Source organism: Ursus maritimus, unplaced genomic scaffold (assembly GCF_017311325.1).
Source record: "Ursus maritimus isolate PB19 unplaced genomic scaffold, ASM1731132v1 scaffold_6, whole genome shotgun sequence".
NCBI classification, from domain to species: Eukaryota; Metazoa; Chordata; class Mammalia; order Carnivora; family Ursidae; genus Ursus; species Ursus maritimus.
This window is the reverse complement of record NW_024426774.1, coordinates 60,891,806-60,907,499: the sequence shown is the minus strand read 5'-3', so window position 1 is coordinate 60,907,499 and position 15,694 is coordinate 60,891,806. Positions and strand designations below refer to the sequence as shown.

At 35.1% G+C, this 15,694-nt stretch overlaps 1 protein-coding gene across 3 annotated transcripts in view; it reads right to left on the bottom strand.

The window, feature by feature from the left end:
- The window catches only part of FANCL (FA complementation group L), a 90,758-nt gene that overhangs the window by 61,319 nt on the left and 13,745 nt on the right, over positions 1–15,694 (bottom strand). For all 3 annotated transcript variants that reach the window (XR_005832981.1, XM_040623458.1, XM_008699886.2), the window contains exons 2-5: positions 15,222–15,280; positions 13,047–13,107; positions 10,158–10,214; positions 4,192–4,292 (exon numbers count right to left, since the gene is read on the bottom strand). Coding sequence is in view for 2 of the 3 variants with exons in the window: in XM_040623458.1 (XP_040479392.1) it covers positions 4,192–4,292; positions 10,158–10,214; positions 13,047–13,107; positions 15,222–15,280 (278 nt within the window). In the remaining variant the exon portion in view is untranslated. The remainder of the gene's footprint in view (positions 1–4,191; positions 4,293–10,157; positions 10,215–13,046; positions 13,108–15,221; positions 15,281–15,694) is intronic.

The window sequence follows — 15,694 nt, the reverse complement described above, 5'->3', positions numbered from 1 at the left end:
GCAGGAATGCAAACTGGTGCAGCCACTCAGGAAAACAGTATGGAGGTTCCTCAAAAAGTTAAAAATAGAGCTTCCCTATGGTCCGGCAATTGCACTACTAAGTCTTTATCCAAAATACAGAAATACTAATTCAAAGGGATATACACACTCCAATGTTTATAGCAGCATTACCGACAAGAGCCAAATTATGGAAACAGCCCAAGTGTCCATCGACTGATGAAGGTATGAGGAAGATGTGGTGTATATATATACAAGCAATATTATTCAGCCATAAAAAAGAATGAAATCTTGCCATTTGCAATGACATGGGTGGAACTAGAAAGTATTACGCTAAGTGAAATAAGAGTCCGAGAAAGACAAATACCATACGATTCCACTTATATGTGGAATTTAAGAAACAAAACAAACAAGCAAAGGGAAAAAAAAAAGAGGGACAAACCAAGAAACAGACTCTTAACTATAGAGAACTGAAGGTTACTGGAGGGGAGGGGATAGGGGGATGGGTTAAATAGGTGATGGTATAAGGACGGCACTTGCTGTGATGAGCACAGTGCTGTATGGAAGTGCTGAATCACTGTACTATATACCTAAACCAAGATTCCACTGTATGCTAACTGGAATTAACTTTTTTTAAAGATTTGAAAAAGAGAGAGAGAGAGAGAGTGTGCACATGTGTGTGGGGGTGGGGCTGGGGCAGGAAAGAGGGAGAGACAGTCTTAAGTAGACTCTGTGCTGAGCGTGGACCTCTATGAGGGGCTCAATCTTGACCCAGAGATCACAACCTGAGCTGAAACCAGGAATCAGACCCTTAATGGACTGCACCACCCAGGCGCCCCTTAACTAACTGCAGCTAAAAATAAAAACTTAAAAAAAAAAAAAAAATAGTAGGCCCTGATATTTACCAATGTGAATTTAAAAAAAAAAAAAAAAAAACAAAACACACACACACACACAAACCTGCACACAGATGTTTATAGCAGCTTAATTCATAATTGCCAAAACTCAGAAGCTAACCAAGATGTCCTTTAGTACGTGAATGAATAAACTGGTACATTCAGACAATGGAACCATATTCAGTACTAAAAACAAATGAGCTAAAAAGCCATGAAAAGACTAAGAAGAAATTTAAACACATATTACTAAATAAAAGTAGCCAATCTGAAAAGGCTATATAATGTATGATTCTAACTATATGACATTCTGGAAAATCCAAAACTGTGGAGATAGTAAAAAGATCGGTGGCTGCCAGAGGCGGGGAGAGGCTAGGGGAGAGGCTAAAGGAAGGAAGGGAGAGGAGGGGAAGGAAGGAGGGGAGAGGAGGGGAAGAGAGAGGAGGGGAAGGAAGGAGGGGAGAGGAGGGGAAGAGAGGGGAAAGGAGGGAGGGAGAGGAAGCAAGAGAGAGGAGGGGAAGGAAGGGGGGAGAGGAGGAAGGGAGGGAGGGAGGGAGGAAGGGGAAGGAAGGAAGAGAGAAAGACAAACACAGACAATTGAGGGGGGGGAGTACTAGGAATGCCAAGATCCAGGACTACCTGTATGACTGAAAACCACAAGAAAAAAAGTTAAAAACAGACTCCAGTGGATCTAGATTATGGGAGTTAGTAGAAAAATATTTTCAAACAATTACAAAAGAAAATATGGAAAAAGGTAGAGAATTTTTAAAAAACACTGAAATCTAGTGTAGTTATAATAATACCTAACAAAGTAGACATTAGGGCAAGTAATACCAGAGATAAAAAGAAACAATGATAAAAGGAAAAATCCACAGGAAGATACAGCAATTATAAATCTATACACACTCTAAAATTAAAAATGGAACTGCCATATGATCCAGCAATTCCACTTTTGGGTATATATCCAAAGAAAACAAAACCACAATGTTGAAGAGGTATCTGCAACCCCAAGTTCACTACAGCAATATTTACCATAGCCGAGACATGGAAACAACCTAAGCATCCACTAACAGATGAATGGAGAAAGAAAATTTGGTATATACCAAATATACAATGAGATACTATTCAGCCATAAAAAAGGACATCCTGCTATTACAATATGGATGGACCTTGAGAGCATTACACTAAGTAAAACAAGTCAGAGAAATACAAACACAATATGATCTCACTTATATCTTGAATCTAAGAAAAAAAAAAAATGAACTCATAGATCTAGAGAACATACTGGTGGTTGCCAGAGGCAGAGGTGAAATGAGTGAAGGTGGAAAAAAGGTACAAACTTCCACTTATGTAATGTACAGCATGGTGACTGTAATTAATGATACTGTAATATGTATTTGGAAGTTGCTGAAAGCATAAATCTTGAAAGCTCTCATCACAAGAAAAACAATGTGTAAGTATGTGTGATGATGGAGGTTAGCTAGGTGTATTGTTATGATTTCACAATACTGAATATATTGAATCACTATGCTGTGCACCAGAAACTAGTATTATATATATGTCAATTATATCTCTTAAAAAAAAAAAATACTAAAAGAAATTCTTTAGTGAGGAAGAAAAAAAAGATTCCAGACAGAAAGAAACGCATGCAGGTAGAAATGAAGAACACTGGGAAACCTGGATCTTGGCATTCCTAATACCTTTTTATTTCCCCCTCCAAATTGTCTCTTTCTGTCCACCTCCCTCCCTCCCTTCCTTCCTTTCTTCCCCTCTCAGTGGGGAGTCTGCTTCTCCCTCTCCCTCTGCCCCTACCCCACGTATGGACTCTTTCCCTCTCTCTCTCTTAAATAAAGAAAATCTTTAAAATAAATAAAATTTAAAAAAATATGAGGTGCCTGGGAGGCTCAGATGGTTAAGCATCTGCCTTTAGCTCAGATCATGATCTCCAGGTCCTGGAAATGAGCCCCACGTCACGTCAAGCTCCCTGCTCAGCCAGGGAGTTTGTTTCTCCCTCTCCCTCTCCCTCTGACGCTCCCCCTGCTTGTGATCTGTCTCTCTCCCTCTCAAATGAATAAATAAAAATCTTTACTTTTTTAATTTTTTTTTTAAAGATTTTATTTATTTATTTGACAGAGAGGGAGACAGCCAGCGAGAGAGGGAACACAAGCAGGAGGAGTGGGAGAGGAAGCAGCAGTCTCCCAGCAGAGGAGCCGGATGCGGGGCTCAATCCCAGGACTCTGGGATCGTGCCCTGAGCCAAAGGCAGAGGCTCAATGCCTGAGCCACCCAGGCGCCCCTAAATAAAAATCTTTAAAAAAGTAAAAGTAAAATAAAAATAAAAAAAGAACACTGGGAAAAATACACAAATTACATACAAATTATACATATATAATGTATAATATACAAAAATATATATGTAATTGTATATAAAATGAGTAAACATATATATAAATATATACCATATATATTGATTTCAAAAACAATGTTTGCCAATTTTCAATATAGAATTAAAATACATAACAGTAACACAACAGAGACGTGAAAAAATACATTGAGTTTTAAATCTTCCCATTGTAAGAAAATCAGTAAAAGTAAAAATGTATACTTTGCTATACATATGTTGAAATCTCCAAGAATACTAAAAGAATGTGTAACAACTTAATTCTTGATTAATTCAAATAAAGGCAGATGAAAGCAGATAAAGAGAAAAAACACAAAATGCATGAGACAAACAGAAAACATATAGCAAGATGTCAGTGAAAATGGCAGTAAATATATTGAGTGATGTCAGTGAAAATGGCAATCAGAAGTTCCTAAAAGTCTCCATTTCATAACAGTCACAAGTACAATGACCCAAAAAACATCAGGAAAAAAAAGCAAGTATGTGAGGTGATGGATATATTAATGAGTTTATGTGAATCCTTCCACAAAGTACATGTAAATCAAATCGTCACACTGTACACGTTAAAAATATAATCTTATTTGTCAATTATACCTCAATAAAACTAAAATAACATGTTTATGTTTGGTAAAAATATGGTAACATTTCCATACATAAAAATGTTATTTTTTTTTCAAAATTTTATTTAGTATTTTACTTTGTAGATCACTTTGTTAATGATGACATCCCTTTAATTCATACCCACAATAAGGATCAGTTATCAATTATAATTAAATAAATTCTAATTATAATGAAACATTTTGACTAAAAACAGGTACGAAATAAATTGCTAAAACTGCAAATAAACTGAAATGTGTAAAAAGAAAAAAAAAATTTCTGAAACATTTTGGAATAGACATACTTATCCCAACCAAGAGTTCCTATCTCTTCAATAAGGCTGGAGTAGAACTGGGGGGGAGGAGGTGGTGCATAACACTCTTGTCTATTCTTTAAAGCAACTTCCTGTTTAAAAAAAAAAAAAAAAAAAAAAAAAACTTGAATCTGCTGTGGAATGCTAGACAGTGCATTATCACTATCTGATTACAAAACAACTTCATAATCTCCTTTGTCCCTCACTAAATGTCCATTATTTTTATAGAAATCCCAGCTGAATCATTCCCCTTCTCATATAAAGGCAGGAAAAAACTGAAGGTTATTATGTGAAAATGTCAATTATTATACCACTTAAAAACTTCAGATTTTAATATTTTCCTAGACTATTATGCCTATCAAAGATGACAAGAGTCTAAAAATACCCTCAAGGCTTCACTATTTTTCTATTCCTGTGGATATGACTTTGATATAAAGAAACATGTATTTTAAGCTTGAACTCTTAAGTACATTGTTTAGACATATTTGTATACAATTATGAATCACACCCTTACAAACAAAAGCCCTTTATTTCCACAGTAAATACTCACCTGCTACTTTCTTTCACTGACTTACATTCTATATTACTCCCAGACCAGGTTAGGTGTTTTTCCATCTATGTGCACAGTTCCTTTCCCTGCTAAGCCCACCAATGATATCTTCAAGATGGTTTATGTACCCCATCCCCCAAAAAACTAACATTTACTTTTTCCCCCCTCCCAAGCAATACAAACATCACTAGAATTGCTAAGGCTGAATATTAACAATTATTTCAAAGGTGCTAACCTAGACAAATACCTTATTTGGAAAGTAAAAATAAATGTATCTGCAAATTACACAGATGTTCACATGATCTGTTTTATCAAAAGAGATAAAAAAATAAATTAAAAAAGTCAGATACAGAGAGGATTATGCTAAGTGAAGTAAGTCAAGCAGAGAAAGACAATTATCATATAGTTTCACTCATATGTGGAACATAAGCAATAACACAGAGGACCATGGGCAAGGGAGGGAAATCTGAAGCGGGAGAAATCAGAGACGGAGACAAACCATAAGAAACTATAGACCCTGGGAAACAGACTGGGGATTTCAGAGGGGAGGGGGTTACAGGGTGATGGGTATTAAGGAGGGCACGTGTTGTGATGGGCACTGGGTGTTATACGTAACTAATGAATCACTGAACACTACATCAAAAACTAATGATGTACTACACAGTGGCTAACTGAACATAACTTAAAAAAAAGTCAGATACAGTAAATAATAAAGCCAGATGAGAACAAGTATAAAAATTATAAACGTTTCTGTTAACTGTAACCCTATTAAAAGGTATAATTTTTTTTCCCTTTAAGCATATATTTAATCTATTAGTCCTTATACTTTACTTTTTAAATAAGGATAGTATACTACTAAACTGAGATAATACTAGAAAGAATAGATTTTACAAAACAGTATTTCAAAATCAGGACTATTAACTGAAACTACTTTCTAAATCTGCTTTAGGATAAAAACTGCTTTAGGATAAAAACAAAACTACAAAACAGTATTTCAAAATCAGGACTATTAACTGAAACTACTTTCTAAATCTGCTTTAGGATAAAAACAACAACAAAACTGTGAAAGCAGGTTTGTAAAGCCCAAAATGTCAATTTGGATTTAATTAGAAGGTAAGCTCCTAGAAGACAAGGAGTATACTGCTTTTTAGATAAACTAAATACTTAATGTTATCTGTAAATTGCCTGATAGTCCATAAAAATAAGTTTTTACGATTATCTTGTTACTAAAAAAAAACAAGTCAGTATAGTTCCTATATTACACATAATATATGTATTTTTATAAATATATATAATACATGTAATAAGAATTGCTTCAGCAATCCTTTTGCAATTTCTTTAAATCCAGAAATATTAAATGCTGCTATCCACATACATGGATGGTAAATTTGGATAATAAAAATGTATTTTAATCCTAGGTTTATGATATTCGTAAACTCTACCTTCTACCTTGGGTCAGACAAGTTACTCCTATTCCAGAACCGTAACAGGAAAAAGGGCAAAGGCAGAGAAAGCATTCCTTGTGGAGAAGAGGCAAGTACATAGTAGAAAGAACACAGGCTTTACAAAGGTTTTAAATCCTAACTTTACCATTTCCTAGTTTTAAGGCCTTAAGTAGCTATGCAGCTACTAAGCCCTCAAATAGGAATTTAAAAAAACCTACCCACATCAGAGTTCTTTTAAAATACAAGTAATTGTGGGGCACGTGGGTGGCTCAGTTGGCTAAGCCTCTGACTCTTGATTTTGGCTCAGGTCATGATCTCAGGGTCCTGGGATCGAGCCTCGAATTGGGCTCTGCACTCACGGGGTCTGCTTGGGATTCTCTCTATCCCTCTCCCTCCTCCTCTGCCCCTCTCCCTGCTTGCACGCACATGCACTCTCTCTCTCTGTCTCAAATAACTAAATCTTTAAAAATAAATAAAATACAGGCAATTGTTCATTTATTAAATATACTGAACTACTATATGCCTAGTTATTACTAGGAAACTGTGGAGATTTACCAAATTTCCTGAAAAGATTCAGTGACTACTGATTTCATTTGGACATCATCCTCAATATTTTCATTGGTGATTACATAATAGGAAACCCTGTTACTGACAACACAGCCCAACAAATAAACTAATAAAATTCTTTTTTTTTTTTTTTAGGTACACTGTTCATAAATGTGCAGTAGTATTACCAATTCTGTCAATTTTTTTAGAAAGTTAAAATATAGCATGTCATTTTATTCAGAAATGCAGCAACAAATGTACTAAATATTATTAGAGATCAATGTCAATATTTTAAACTAATGAGTGTTTCTTCAAAATTAAATGACCAATAAAGCTGTTCTTACAACTTCATAAAGTCAGCCAGTAATAAGAGCTTAATGGGACACAGTGTATATAGTTTTACTCTGGTCCCTTAGTCCTTTTATTTGTATAGCTTATGAAAAGTATGATAAGCAGATAAAAATCTTTAAAAAAAAAAAAAGTTTTCTTATTTATTTGACAGAGAGAGAACAAAAGAGCACAAGCAGGGGGAGTGGGAGAGGGAGAGGGAGAAGCAGGCTCCCCCGCTGAGCAGGGAGGTCGATGTGATGCTCTATCCCAGGACCCTGAGATCATGACTTGAGCAGAAGGCAGATGCTTAACCGACTGAGCCACCCAAGTGCCCGATAAAAAACTTTTTAAACTTTTTTGCAATGTCAAGGGTAAACCATATGCTTTACTTCTTCACCTTAACTTTTTTAAATTTATCATGAAATCTGGCCTTTGATGAAATTCATAATCAATTTTGTAATTCTTATTGGTTAGGGTTTATAAATTTGTAAGTGAAAATTTGACTTTAAACGCTTTATTCTGATCCCAAACATTTTACCAAAGCCCTACCTCAGAGGGTTGTTACGAGGATTTAAAAAAAAAGACTCAGAACAACTTAAGGAACTAAGCTCTTAGTATGTGACAGCTGCTGCTAAGAATAAAAAACTCAAAAAGAACTGTAAAAAATAAACTGCTTTCAGTTGTTAGTAGCAATATACTGGTACTGTAATTTTGTAAAACAAATATAGAGATATAGGAAAAGCATAAGTAAAACATAATAAAAAAATAATTATGTTAACATAACAAACCCAGATTTTCAGAGTAAAATATAAGCATTAAAATCAAATTAAAAATGTTATAATGCCAAATTTGAATTGGAAATATCAATATGAACTCATGATGAACTACTCTCTTTCTAAACAGTATTTTTTCCTAGCTCTGTCCACTGAAAAGACCTACCAGTAATAGCAACACTCCAGTTTCCAGATCTGTGGCATCAAAACACCAATTCCTACAAGAAACCATGGCTCTTTGGAGAAATAACTGATTATAGTTCTGCAAAAGGATGAGTACATTAAACTGGTGCAACTGGTGTCAGAAATCAAAGTTTGGGTAGTGTTAAAAGAATTAAGGAGCCAAGATGAAGGGGCATACACTGACCAAAAATGATACAATTTAAGCATCAAAAGGTATAGTGACTGCAAAGGACTAAAGTCAGTATATAAAAACTCATGAGTTCATAATGGTACTAAAAAAAAAAATCATTTCCCTTTGACAGTTGCTAGGCACTAACTCATTACTCTAAAAATTGATTTTTGTAAAAAAAAAAAAAAAGGGGGGGGGGGACAAGCACTTAACTTATTTCTCCAGTATGAGCTATACCTCAAATTAACCAAATAACTGATGAAAGGAAGTTCTTTACGGAAGACCTCCAGATAGTAAATGTAGATGATGGTATTTTTAAAAATCACCATTTGTAACCCCTAATGAAATAGTGGATGTAGGCAATGATTATCACTGGATGCTAAAATCATTAGGTGATAAGCTGATAAGAAACTTTATATTTGATGGATCTAAACCTACTGATCAATCTTAACTCTACTGAAAGGAACTATCAAATATCATGTGCCTCCTCATACAATGTAAGTACACAGCACAAAGTATTTTTAGCAGAACAAATGAGACTAGATCACAAGAAAGGTAGAAAAATATGTTAAAAAATACTATGAATATCTAATAAAGCAAATCCAGAATGCAAGAAATGTTATAGGACACATAGTTTATTTAACTTGTAGATTTAAAAAAAAAAAAAAAAGGAGTACAGGAAAGGCCAAGCACTGCCAGAAATTAAGACATAGGAGAGACACTGGGGTGCCTGGGTGGCGCAGTCCTTAAGCGTCTGCCTTTGGCTCAGGGTGTGATCCCGGAGTTATGGGATCGAGCCCCACATTTGGCTCCTCCACTATAAGCCTGCTTCTTCCTCTCCCACTCCCCCTGCTTGTGTTCCCTCTCTCGCTGGCTGTCTCTCTGTTAAATAAATAAATAAAATCTTTAAAAAAAAAAGACTTAGGAGACATATTAACATGTAATGTGTGGACCTTGTTTGCATACAGACACAAACAAGGTATAAGAAATTATCACTAATTTTGTCGGGGTTATAACAGCATACTTAAAAACAAAACATAACAAAACAAACACTTAGCAGTTTTAAGTATACACCAGTATGTTCATGGAGGGATGGACACAGTGTTCAGGATTTCCTTAAAAATACTCTAGTCCCCTGGGTGGCTCAGTCGGATCAATGTCCAACTCTTGGTTTTGGTTCAGGTCATGATTTCAGGGTCCTGGGATTGAGCCCTGCGGCTGGCTTCTGCACTCAGCAGGAAGTCCCCTTGAGGATTCTCTCTCTCCCTCTGCCTCTCCCCACCCCCCTCCGTGTGGACAAGCACTCTCTCAAAGAAATAAATCTAAAAAAGAATACTCTAGCCCCTTCTCCTTAAGGAGTACAGGAAGAAAAATGGCGAAAGGTTGAGTTAGGTCATGGGTCCTTGAGTATTCACTATACAGTCTTCCCTCTTCTGTTTATGTTGAAAACTTGCATAATAAAAATTTCTTAAATAATACAAGGTCTATAGGATAAACTAAAAACTCAAGAATTTTAAGCATAATTGATTACCCAAATAATCAATTATTATATATAATTGTATGTATGTAATGAAGCCTAACAAGTCCTTCAGAAATCTGCAGCTATATACAAAATTATTCATCTTCTGTACTAGAACTTTAAGTGTGGCTACCTAATCTCCCCATACATGTTAAATTCTGACAGACCAGGAGTACCTTTTATTTCACCACCTGTCCAAGACTAGTGTCAAGTGTATTCAGTTTGACACAATCAATCTGGTTCCTATACACAGTTGTTCCTCATTGCAATTCAAAAAAAGCATCATCCACATTTACACACACAGTAAAATAAAACGTTAAGTGACTAGGAGTTAAGAAGTTTTAAATCCTAATCATGTTAGTTTTTACAGGAATTTTTTTAAAAATCAGGAAAAATATGAAAATAGAAAATATGGTAACAGCATTAGAAAACGAATTCTTACCAAAATCATCTTCAACTCCATCATAAAGCTCAGTAGATCAGGAGAGTGCTGCATTCTCTAGATCAAAACATTTCTAATTAATTTCATTTGTACAATGAATACTCCATACACTGAAATTGAACTAAAATACAGGTCTATGTGAACGTGAAAAGAATTTCAGATATATCTACACCTTAGAAGTTTAAGAACTGAAGTACTAGTCACCATCCCTACTATAGGTACCAATTTCATTCTGAAAGAGTAATTAAAGCCCTCAAATCTATTTTGGTGAGCTATACTGAATTATACTTAAAATCTCTTAAAATCTCACACTTCTTTGTTTCTTCAGCACTAACAACTGATCAAGTTTAGCAAATCTACCAAACCACACCATTATTTAAAAAAAAAAAAAAGAGGGGGGGCACCTGGGTGGCTCAGTCGTTAAGCGTCTGCCTTCAGCCCAGGGCATGATCCCAGAGTCCTGAGATCGAGTCCCACATCAGGCTCCTCCACTGGGAGCCTGCTTCTTCCTCTCCCACTCCCCCTGCTTGTGTTCCCTCTCTCGCTGGCTGCCTCTCTATCAAATAAATACATAAAATCTTTAAAAAAAAAAAAAAGTGGTATGGGGTATAGAGGAAAGAAGAACGTAAAATTCAAAAATCAGGCAAATCTATGCAATTAAAAAATCTAAAGTAATGAATTATTAATTGACACTGTATTTATTTTTTCCCCTTGACCTTAAAAACTACATATAATTGTTAATTTTGTCTTTTCACAGCTAACCTATATTAATTCAAAAGTCAATATTTAAGATAAAACCATTGTAATAAAAAGGCAAAAAGGAAATAACTTCTACAATTAAATATATTTAAGAGTTATAATTCCATTTCCTAGAAATCTTTGATTCTTAAAATAACTATAGAATAAAGGAAAGCAAAGAAAATACTCAAGTGTAACATTTTTTATTAGATGAAACTCCACATCACTTCTCTGCTTGAAATCAAGATACTGTATTTTTGTTACTTTTTGTGATACACTGCACTACCAGCACACAGTTCTGAATAAAGCCAATCCGTGAATTGGTTCCCTCTTTAAGAGGAGAAAAATAATAACCTAAGATATTTCAACAATGCATGACACATATGAAATCACATCTTAACATAGCTTTGGGTGGGTAAGTCTGTAAAAACAAATCGTTGACTTTCCGATCTCCTATACAGTATTTTCCCCCTCAGCTTACTAGTAATGAGCAATAAATTATATCGGATTTTTGTGCACTACAGACTAGGGGCTAAATCTAGCCCAATACCAGTTTCTGTAAATAAAGCTATATTGAAATGTAGCCACACCCATTCATTTACCTCTTTATGGCTGCTTTGGCTCTACAAGTGAAGTAGTTGTGACAGAGATTTTAGCGACCACCAAAGCCTGAAAAATTTACTAGCTGGCCATTCAGAGAAAAAGACTGCTGATTCCCCTGACCCATATTTACTAAAGTTAAAATCAATACAAGGAAAGAACAGTAATTTTAGAATACAACAAAGACTAACTCTGGGTTTTATATGACCAACTGGAGGGCAGGAAAGAGATTAATAAGCAATTGGGACTTTTTCTAGGAACCCTCTTGGTGAACTGGTAGAGAAAAACAGTTATAGACATTATTATCCTTAGTCTTTATTAACAAGTTTTTTCCAGGCTATTTAAATATCTCAATAGATTCGTTTCTTAAACTCTAGTATACAATATAAATAGTCACACTGGATGAGGAGGAGGCAGGAGAGAAAACAGAGAAATAATTTAAACATCTCCTTAAAAACTGCAGTAATTATGCTGCCAGCAATGACAGTCTACATTCTACAAATCAAATAGTTTATCTCCTACATTTCTTTGTGGTTCAGTAATGCTTTATGTGAGTGACTGTCATTGTCAGTTATCATAGATAATAACCTGCTTTTAAGATAGAAAAAATATAGGAAATAGGAAATCGGGAAAAACACACAAATGAAGAAAGCATCAAAAGAAATGCAGTTCTACTAACATTTATTTTTCTACAAGAGGCATTCTATTACTTTTGGTTTCTTTAGCAACAGTGATTTTAAGTTTTTCTAATTTTTAAAGGAATTTTCAGGTAGAACTTAAACCTTAGGACTAACTACATTGGAGCTGAGGGTGAAATGGGTGAAGGTGATCAATAATACAAACTTCCAGGGGCGCCTGGGTGGCTCAGTCAGTTAAGCATCTGCCTTCCACTCAGGTCATGAGCCCAGGGTCCTGGGATCGAGCCCCGAGTCAGGCCCCCTGTTCAGTGGGGAGCCTGCGTTCCTTCTCCCTCTGCTCCTCTCCCCTGCTCTCTCTCTCTCAAATAAAGAAATAAAATCTTTAAAATAATAACCTTCCAGTTATAAAAAAAAAAAAAAGATTAATCCTGCCTATTATCTCACCTGTGCTGTATTTACATCTACGTTAATTAAGTACATATATATGATCCTAAGTGATCTCCACCACCCTTTTTCTATTACTAATCTAGAACTACATTCCCATTTTCACCACAGATACTCTACAATTCCGAAGTGGGTCCTGGATTTCTTCATACTGCCACTATTCAGTCTTGGCAGAAAAATCGCTCAAAAAGTGATGTATATGGATAAGGGTGAATGCATTAGAAGACCCTAAAGTCTCCAGGATGGAAATGAGTTTCAGAACAAATGCTGCCCAGAAATGTGCTGAGGATTCCAAGACAGAAACCATTTTATGTAATGCATGGATCTTTAAAATATTTGAGAGATGAAACCTATAAAATTCAGCAACTACTAAACCAGTTTGTTACAACATTCTGCAAGTAGTCCTCTAAAAAAGAGTTAATTTAGAATTTCTTATCCTTGCTTAAAACAAACCTTTTAAAGGACTTACCTGTTGTACTATTTGATGGTATCCATTAAGTATTGCTCTCAGTTGCCAACTACATAATAACCTAAAATTTTAATGGAACAAAATGGTTTGTTCATTGTTCAGAATTAAAAGGAAAAACTTATTTGTATGCTAACACAAACATGCACGTACAAAGAAAAGAATGACATAAATATAATTCTGACAAGTTAATAAAATTTTTACCACTGATACTGTTGAGCGTCTTGTCTTCAAACTGTCGGTAATAATTTTATTTCAAAATATAAATAACTGCAATCAGTAAATGACATGCAAACAGTAAATCTTTTTTTAACATATCCAAAGCAGAATTTTCTACTGAACTAGATTCTTCTCTAAGGTAGGTTAAATAAACCATTTTGATCATAATATACAGAGCTTGTATTTCAGAAAGCATATGTAGCAATATAATCAAATTTAAGATTAATGTGAAAGATACTTTTAACTGTGTAAGTAGTCGTTAGTGTTCATCTATCCACTAGCTCACCTCAGCTGTGCTCTCAATATTGCTTAAGTAATTCTAAGAACTGCTTTTCCTTACCCAGAAGTAGGAAGCCCCTCTGATTCCCCAGTTATAGCCTTTCAGACCACCATGACCCTCTTCCATTTTGCTATGTAAACCCCATTTCCACCCCTATTTTCTCTCTTAATGGCAAAGTTCATTCAACTGCCCATGGGAAAACTCCCTCTCCATATGTACTTTCCATCCCTTGCCAACAACTTGGTCGTATCAGTTCATTAATCATCACTTTATTGTGATATTCTTATTTTCTGCTAGTTCTTTCAATGAAATATATTAACTTGCTCAAGCAAATCTCAAAAAAACAAGATCACTGTAACTCTTCCTTGACTGCACACCCTTCTCTACCACTCCTTTTCTTCAAAATACAGTTGATCCTTAAACAACACTGGTTGAACTGCACAGGTCCACTTACACACAGTTTAATAAAGATACACACAGTACTGCAAACACATTTCCTCTTATGATTTTCTTAGTGAGATTCTCTTTTCTCTAGCGTGGTTTAAGAACAGTCTAGAATATATACAACGTACAGAATACAAGTGTTAAACAGTTTGTTCATGTTATTGGTAAGGTTTCTGGTCAACAGCATGCTATTAAATTTTTGCAGAATCAAAAGTTACATGCAAATTTTCAAGTGCGTGAGGGGTTGGTGCCCCTGACCCCTGGGCTCTTCAAGGGTCAACTGCAGTTTATACTGTTTACGTTTCCTTTCTACTCACCACTCCAAAACCCAGTACAATCTGGCTTCTGCCACTGCGTGAAACCTAATTTAACCTGATCCCTCTGCAATACTCAGCAATACAAACCATTTCTTTGTTAAGCCTCTATTCGGTTTCAGTGACAACTATCCAGATTTTCCTCTTGCTTCTTTGGTCAATCCTTAGTCTTCTTCCAAGTTCCTCTTTATTTATCAGTTCTTTACATGTTGGTATACTCTCAAGTCCTTTAAATGTTGGCTTTCTCTTTTCTCCCCACACTTGCAGGCACTGGAAAGTACCCATACTCACAGCCCCAAATCGCATGCCTACTGTGACTTCTATGTCTCACACTTCAGTTCACACCAATACATTAAACATCTCCTCTTGATATTTCACACCTAATACATCTTAAAATGATGGCTCCTACTTCTCCACTGTGACCTGTTCTCTAGCTTAGTTATCTAGATGAACCAGGAACTTAGAAAACAATCTTCACTCCTCTTTCCTTCTTTTCTCCTACTTCTAATCAGTCACAAAATCCTGTCAATTCTACTCATAAATGTCTCTGGATTCTTCCTCCACTCTTTTCCCAGAGATGTTTAAGAGCAGAAAAAGGTTCTAGATGCTACCTAATTTCCAGTCTCATCTCTTGACATTCCTTGATGAGCTGTCTGTATCAACAGATACCTTACACAATTGCTATTTATTTAAACTTTAAAAGGAAAAAAGAATTAGAGAATTAATGTGTTACCTCTGAAAAGTACTTCAGCACAAGGGAAAATAATTTGCAAGTGTACATGGATTTGGAAAAACTGGAAATGTTTCTGGTTGACCAATAAGCACTTTAGGCAAAACTCTAATGGTTAGAATAAGCTTTTACCAGATTAACTGACTGCCCATCCCACCAAGATGCCTGTATATAACAAAACACTACATCACCTTGCATTCTTCATTTGTAAATCTTCAGGCAACACTACTCTAAGATGAAAATCACATCCCTGTGGAAGATATTGAAAAAGTTCACTCAAATTTTCATCTTTCACAGTGTTAAGAAAAAGTTAAACAAAATCACAGAGAAAAGGCAATGTTTTCCTTTATTTTCTAAAAGGTATCAACTTTATCCAAACCTTTACATTTGTTAAAATATATGCCACAGAATTTTGCTTTTGAAGGAAAATAATGTAAAAGTGTCAGAAACTTTGTAATCACTGGGAAACCAAAACAAAGATAAGACTTTATTTTTTAAAGAGAATCAATTCACATAACACAAATATTAAGATACTGTTGGTGCAAACAAAGAAATTTAAATATTTCTTATAAACTTGTGAAAAAAGAAATTCAATTGCTTTGACTATGGAAGAAAAACATCACAGTGTAAAATAAGAATATGTAATACATTACAGACTTCATAT